This window comes from Stegastes partitus, unplaced genomic scaffold, assembly GCF_000690725.1.
Source record: "Stegastes partitus isolate 25-593 unplaced genomic scaffold, Stegastes_partitus-1.0.2 Scaffold95, whole genome shotgun sequence".
NCBI classification, from domain to species: domain Eukaryota; kingdom Metazoa; phylum Chordata; class Actinopteri; family Pomacentridae; genus Stegastes; species Stegastes partitus.
The window spans coordinates 486,467-493,703 of record NW_007577826.1 but is presented as its reverse complement, the minus strand read 5'-3'; the positions used below and the strand labels follow the sequence as shown (position 1 = coordinate 493,703).

Here is a 7,237-nt window from a genome sequence, read left to right as displayed (position 1 = left end):
CAGCTGAAAAAGTGAAATGAAAATGAAATTTTTCACTTGAGCAAATGTTCTAATGATAGATGTGAGGGTTCCTCTTTTCTCAAGGCTGGCATGGGGCCATTGCTAAAATGATAGTGAGGTGTGTGACCTTTCATAACCAAAAGTATACACTGATGTTCTGACTGGTTCTCCAGTGCAAGTGTGAAATGAGTGAGTTTCATGACTTTGATAAGCAGCTATCGTCTCTAGTAGTCAACATAAATAGTTTATGAATTTGTGTGCTGCTTGGAAATTGTCAGATTTAAAGAAAAACGATTGTTTGAGTTACTTTTAACTTTTTAAGGCTTTTTCTGATCATTAGTTATATTCATTACAGCAAAATTTGTGATGTGCACTCTGAATAGTAATCGGTTAAATTAACTGCAGGACCTGTTTTCAACCAGTCTAAAGTAAGGCTGATGGCCAAACTACAAAATGAAGACCCATGTTGTAATAAAAGTGGTAGCCCACTCTTTATGTTTCATTCCTTAAAACATTTAGGATATACTTTTAATAACCCCGGGTGCACACTGTGTGTTTTTTTTACATTTTTGTCTCTCCTTAATTCCCGTATTGAAAAAAGGGTGAAAAGCCTCCTGTACAGAAATGTAAGAAATGTGATGATTTTTACAAACAGGGATAAACAGCACATACCTGCAGACAGGCAGAGAAATAGGAAACTGTGTGAAGAATTAAAAATGAGGCAGAAAAGTTCAATCACCTCCTTCTTTTACATCTCCACACACCGGCCAATCACTGCATAAAGTGAGTATTATTGTCTGATGTCTTCTGTTTCAGGAAGCTAAACAAATTCTTCCATATAGACATTTTTGGAAAGAGGGTTTCAGACATGGATCTAGACAAGACTTTATCTGAGGCATATAGAGGTCTTCCTCTTCTCTTTCTTACTATGTCTTCTATTCAATGTTTTCAGTCCGTCCTTAGGGCAAGGCAACAAAAAAAATTTCATCAGACCTTTTCTTAGAAGTGACAGACAGAGATACTCAGATGATCAAACACTTACTGACTCCCCTCAACCAGCTGTCATGCTCCAGTGGATGTTCCGGCAACAGTCATTTTCATATTAAAAATTCCATATCATGGCTTTCTTATCCCTGACTTCTGATGCAACACAACAATAGTTCAAACCACAGCACTGATCTCACTGTTTTCATCTAAACACCTGCTTTCTAGGAGGGTGAGGAATACCAGTTCACAGAAATCACGATACCAGCACGTTACATGTTTTCTTTGGGAAAAAAAGAAATTAAGTTTGAAATAGCAGATTGCTTAGCTAAACAGCAAGTTGACCAAAGTCAGTGTCTGCTCATACAAAAAAATATGATTTAAAAAAAAAAAAAACAATCATCCTCACATGCATTGGTATCAGCATCCCTGCCATTAATTTCTACAAGCGTCTTGAAAACACTGGTATATGAAGCAGATTTTTCATCTACATTCCTTCTGAACTTTCCTTTATCCTAGTGGGTCTTTTCAGTTTATTTGAGACAGTGTTTGTCTTTCTTTTCACCACTTCATCCCTCCCACTCATTGTGGTTTGCCCCTATGCCCCGACGCAGCCTTCATCTAAATCAGGCCTCTGTAATTATGTCAATGTAATGTTTGTATTTATAGGCGGCTGCCACAGCGCTCTGGCAGCCACTGTGTCCCAGCTGGGAAGCATCAGGACCATATATATGGAAGATGGAATAAAATTCCACCTCTGAACCATATGAGGAAAGTGAAAAAAGCACATTTTTGCTATGCAACATCTCCTTTTCCCCCAGATATTGTTTTAATGTAAAATTACGATATATTTGTACGTCCTTGGATGTGTAAGTTATTCAAAGAAAACAATCTGAAAAGGAAGCTATACTTTTAAGTGATTGTGAGTATAGTCTTGTTTTAGGGCAGTGGTAACCAACCTAAAGCAAATAATGCTTTAGAACAAAACAAATCTGATTCACAATTTACTGTTACAGATCTATTAGAAGTTTAACCAGTGTGTTTCCTTCTCCAACTGTTTCAGGTATTAGTTTTTATTCTTAGATGAATATCACACTCTATTATTAAAAACAACTGAAGATTACTCCTGTGCTCTGTGACTCCTTTTCACCTACAGTATGTGGTTAATCTACCTGCGACCCCTCAGATCCGTCTTAGGGCATCCAGAAATCCATGTTGGAAGCCACTGTATCAAGCTGTTATCAGGCCATATCTGACCTCTTAAAATGTGAAGTTGCATGTTGCACGGTCCTTGTAACAGTTTGCAAATTTGTATTTGTGTTCAATTACCATTTTTAAAATGAAACAATTAAAATTAAAACACTCATTATTCATTTTTTCAGTTACTACATAAATGATATAACTGTCTTTGTATTATGTATTGTTTGTGTTATTACATTTACGTTATTACTCTTTGGTCAGATACAATTGGTGGGGGGAGGCACACTCATCTTTAAGGCTGCTATTCATGTGTTTTTTTCTGAACACCAATAACAATACATTGATCTGTGGCTCCAGTCTGTGAATAATGCTCACATATGTCTCCAAACCTTCTCAAAGTAGGATAGCTGATAAATTATTGATGGTCTGATGTGGTACATAGGCTGCACAGCGCACCTGTGTGCTGGGTCTGTAGCTCGAAATAGACTCCCCCCGGTGCTAATTGTACAGTCGAACAAGTTTTATACAATTTCATCCAAATCTTTGACAATCACACACTGTACTCTGAGATCATGTTGTCCATTTAGTTTAATATATACATTAAAATAAACTATTTACATTATATAAAAAGATTCTATTTACAAGGCAGTACATCTCTTCAACACAGTAACAAACAAATCTTATTGCCAAAGACTGCGTAGCCCTTTGTCAATCACGGGGAGCTGAGATGGCATGCACTTCTGTGAGAATTTCTACTGGAAGACCCTGACTTAAAATACTAGTAGACAACAGACAGACTCACAGACATGACATTCAGTTCAAGCCTTCAAGGAGGACATAATGAAAGGCAGTTTTAGAACAAAACATTGTCTCAAAGCTTGTTTTGTGTGCTTTTTAAACTTACAATATAACACAGAATAAAACTTTGATTGTCTTTTAGCCAGTAGAGAATATGGCACTCGTAAGATATGTAATAATGTGATACAAAAGGCATTAATGGTGAAAATACAAAGAGGAACATCACTCTTCAGAGGATTGTCTGCATCCAGTTGCTTCAGTGGCATGTGCCTGACATGTTGAAAAGAATGTTCCTTCCACTTGTTGTCTATATAAACAGCATTCCATATAAAAACGTAGTACCAGCTACATAGTTCTAAAAGAAGTCTGAACAGAATTCATCTGTTTCTGTCATATCTGGCTGTATTTGCTTGTTATTTGCATTTTGCTTGTCATTTCTGTCAAAAATGACATTTAAATAGATCCCCCCTTTTTTTTTCCCCCCCTTTTTTTTAAATTTTTTTTTTTTTTTTTTTTTTTTTTTTTTTACAAAAAAAAAATTTTAAAAAACCCCCCCCCCCCCCCCCCCCTTTTTCCCCCTCTTTTTTTAAATGTTATTTTATTTTATTTTATTTTTTTTTTACAAAATATAGCTTTATATAAGGACACTTCATCTTGATGCTTAATTAGACTTAATGAAAAATCACTATAATATTCATATGATACACATGTAGATATTACAGTGTAGTCAATAGTGGCCTCATCATATTGTATGGCAGTTTAACCTGCCATGGTACCACTACAGTTAATACTTCTATAGGAAGTTGCATCTGGCCTATATCTTCATCCATCTATAGCTGACCACGGGATTACTAGAGCTCTCATCATCGGGTTGATGCGGTGCATACAAGTCCTTATCTGTTCCATTTATGCCTCTCGGAACTCTCATCACATGTGTCTTTTCATGTGCAGAGCCAGATGGTCAGATCGGGAGAAGGCACGTTCACACAGGTGACACTGGAATGGCCGGTGCCCGGTGTGCTTCCTGAAGTGGCGTGTGAGCTCATCGGAACGAGCGAACTTCCAGCCGCAGCCCTCCCAGCTGCAGTGGTACGGTTTCTCTCCTACAAATACAAAGAACAACAGTAAGTGACCTTTTAGTTCCAAGGCAGATGGGTAAACTGAGCGTCCATCACATGCAGCGTGCGGATCTTACCTGTGTGCGTTCTGAGGTGCGCCTTCAGGTGGGAGCTCTTGGTGTAGGTCTTTCCACAGCCGCTGAAAGTGCAGGTGTGAGTCGCAGTCCGTTTCCTTGGCCAGGACCGGCGACCCCTTTTTGGCTTGGTGTCCATCATTTCCAGCGGGGAGGACGGCGGGGTGAGCAGCACCCGTTGGCCGGACGCCGGCTGCTGCTGCATGCCCATGGCCGCGTCCTCGACGAAGATACTGGGGAACTGGTGATGGTGGTGCGCGCCGGGGAAGGGGAGCTGAATCCCGGAGTGCTGATGAGTAAATCCCCCTGGCGCGCTGCGGTGGTGCGGATGGAACCGCTGCGGGAATGGCAGCGAGGTCGAGTTGCACATCTGGGGCTGCTGGCACTCGGAGCTCATCAGGTCGGCCGGACTGAGCGGCGGGGTCATGCTGCCCATCGCGGCCTGCGGGGAGTTGGCCTGCCGCGGCTGCTGCTCGTAGGACATCATGCAAGAGACGTTTCCTTCATGCTTGACTTTAGTGCAGCTCTGAGGCACCAGACCCATCACAGGTCCGTACGTGTCCATTGAAACTGGCTCAACTTTAATGTTCGGGTGCTCGGGGAATAAGTCCTGAGTGGTCTGGAAAGACGCCGAGCTAATCAAGAATCTCCCCTGGATAGTGGGGCTGCCGCCGGGGAGGAAGCCGGTATCGACGTCGGAGCGAAGGAGCTCCGCCATCAGGCTGTTGTAGGGAGGTGGAGGGCTGTTCATGTCTGGGACGGTGGTGTAACTGGTCGGCGGCTGCTGGTGATACACGGACGCAACGGAGTCCTGAAGTCGATAAGACTCTGCTACCGTCCCGCTGACTGGGGGACTGTCGGAGCCGGCCGTGTTTGCGAGAATAAATTCAAGATCCAAGAACTTATCCAGGTCCTCTTCGTCTTTTCTGCCCAGGCAGCTGCTCTCCATGTCGTGCGCGCTGCCCATATCGCCCTTCCACCTCTGGAGCGGGTGAGAGAGCACAGTTAGTTTGTTTCACAATATTAAACCTTTTCACAGCCGGTTCAGATTACTCATTAGAACAACTGATATCTATTTCATAGCCGCCCAAAACGCACAAAAGTGCCCCAGAAATACGTGAATATTCGCAAGAAACAATATAAAGAAACAATTAAACATGATTTAACCACTGCCTATAAACTTCTGGATGCTAAATTTTGCAACAAACAAACAAAGAAACAACAACAAAAAACTACTTAAGACTTCACAAATGTCATATATGCTATGCATTCTGACAAATAGGATTGACACCAGCAAAACAAGCTGTGTGATTAACTCACATCTGTATCTGTGCTTAAAGCATGAGTAAATATATATGTGTGCAACTTACATCTTCCCAACATTTCTCCTTTTGGTTAGCAAACGTAGAGATTGAGGGTAAAATGGTCCCACTCAAGGCCATTTCTGTGTGTAATTTTATAAAGCTGAAAAAAATCCTCAGTGATTGAGAAAAGGGACTTCTTTTTGTTGTAAAGAAAGTCTCTGGTCCGCTGACTCTCCAGGAAAAAAAGCGACAGAACGCGTCGTTTCTTCTGCTGACTGATGAGCTGCTGTTCCTCACTCATGTGCAGCTGTGCCTCTGGAAGGAGCTACTTTTCTTATAAATATTGCTGCAAAAAATCAGACCAATGCGAGGCAGGGGGAAGGAAGCTTGTCCAGGATGGGGACACTACGCACCGACCAGCCCCCTAAATTTAGCCCCGGTATAAAAGTCCGAGTTTTCCTGCGAGTCAGAGACAGAGAGGTGGCGACAAAGTCGGAGGAAGACTGGTGCGGAATGTTCTCTATGCTCCGCTGCGGGCAGCTACTTAACCGTAGCAGGGAGGAGAAAAACCCGCCTCCCCGTCAAACCTGTCCAACAACTGACAGGGCAAGAGAGAACCAGAGAGACCGCCCCTACCCCTCACTTAAAAATAATAAGCAATTAACACGTTGTTGAAACGGAGCCACGAAAACTACTTTAAAAGGGTTCACTGACTTAGCACACAGGAGGAGAGATGCTGCAGGTGGCTATACGCATTTGCACACGGTGCGCGTTTACGCGCACAAAGAATGCGGTGTTATCGTGTTAAAAACAATTTCTATCATTTATTTATTTATCTACTGTGTTGCTCGGTAAATGAAAACAAAAAAATATTTTTCGTTTAGTCAGAAAGGCCTTCTCTCTGTCAGAAAGAGGGACTTCGTCTCTGTCGGAACGCGAGTGAACAGAGTAGTTTTAGACTGTGTCTGTGTCTTCACTCGGCTCAGGGAGTGTTTTCTGCAGCAGGCTTCAGCCACCAGGCGCTAACTACACCACCGCTTTCTTCACAACCCTCCGTGAACCTTCAGTGAGGTGACATTAAGGCAGCTCTGTGGTATTCACTGTCGGCAGGAAAACGACGGTCTACTTCTTTAGCCGTCATTTATTGACATAGTGTTAAAGCACAACAACATGTAACTACTAAACCTAAAGCTGCTGGTTTTACTCTGAACATAAACAACAGAAGTGAAGCAGTATTTCTTTCAAAAAAATCTTGTTTTTATTTTCGTTGATATTTAATATTTATTTATCACCGGTTACCACCAGCTTTGTTCATTTTGAGGGTTAATTTGTTTTGACTGTTGAATAAAAGTAAGTGTCCCTTTGTGTAAACATATTTACCACCTTTGCATATTCTGTCCAAAGTTTTGTAGAATGGATTTATTACATTTGTCAGTTGTTGTCACTGACTGACTTTGTTGTAAATATTGGTAATAATTTGAGATAAACATGTGATACAATGTCTCAACATGGGACTGATATTTCTAATGATGACTCCTTCTGACTTCAGATAAAGACAATTAAACGCTGTAGTAGTTGTAATAGTCCAAAAATAAGCTTTTGTTGGGAGTAACTATTCAGGCCTATTGGTGACTTTTTTCTTTACTTTGATTTTGCCCTTTTGCCAACACACCCCTGAATCATGATGTAATATTGGGATATACATACACTTCTGTGCTGTCATAATTTAAGACCAATAAGACCTTCATCATTTCATTTG

The 7,237-nt window shown here is 41.4% G+C and overlaps 1 protein-coding gene across 1 annotated transcript; it reads right to left on the bottom strand.

The window, feature by feature from the left end:
* Positions 1–3,593: 3,593 nt before the first annotated feature.
* Positions 3,594–5,993, bottom strand: LOC103354068 (Krueppel-like factor 2). Its single transcript, XM_008277316.1, has 3 exons — positions 5,545–5,993; positions 4,178–5,156; positions 3,594–4,085 (listed from the first exon to the last, which is right to left on the bottom strand). The coding sequence occupies exons 1-3, from the start codon at positions 5,614–5,616 to the stop codon at positions 3,910–3,912; spliced, it is 1,227 nt and encodes a 408-aa protein (XP_008275538.1). The 5' UTR covers positions 5,617–5,993; the 3' UTR covers positions 3,594–3,909.
* Between the last annotated feature and the right edge of the window lie 1,244 nt (positions 5,994–7,237).

What these genes read in the sequence shown, in the direction of transcription:
- LOC103354068 (XM_008277316.1), bottom strand. Translation starts at nt 5,616, where the DNA reads ATGGCCTTGAGTGGGACCATTTTACCCTCAATCTCTACGTTTGCTAAC. An exon ending in AGGAGAAATGTTGGGAAGAT is followed by an intron (nt 5,157 to 5,544) that starts GTAAGTTGCACA and finishes CACCCGCTCCAG; the next exon opens with AGGTGGAAGGGCGATATGGG. An exon ending in GCACCTCAGAACGCACACAG is followed by an intron (nt 4,086 to 4,177) that starts GTAAGATCCGCA and finishes TTGTATTTGTAG; the next exon opens with GAGAGAAACCGTACCACTGC.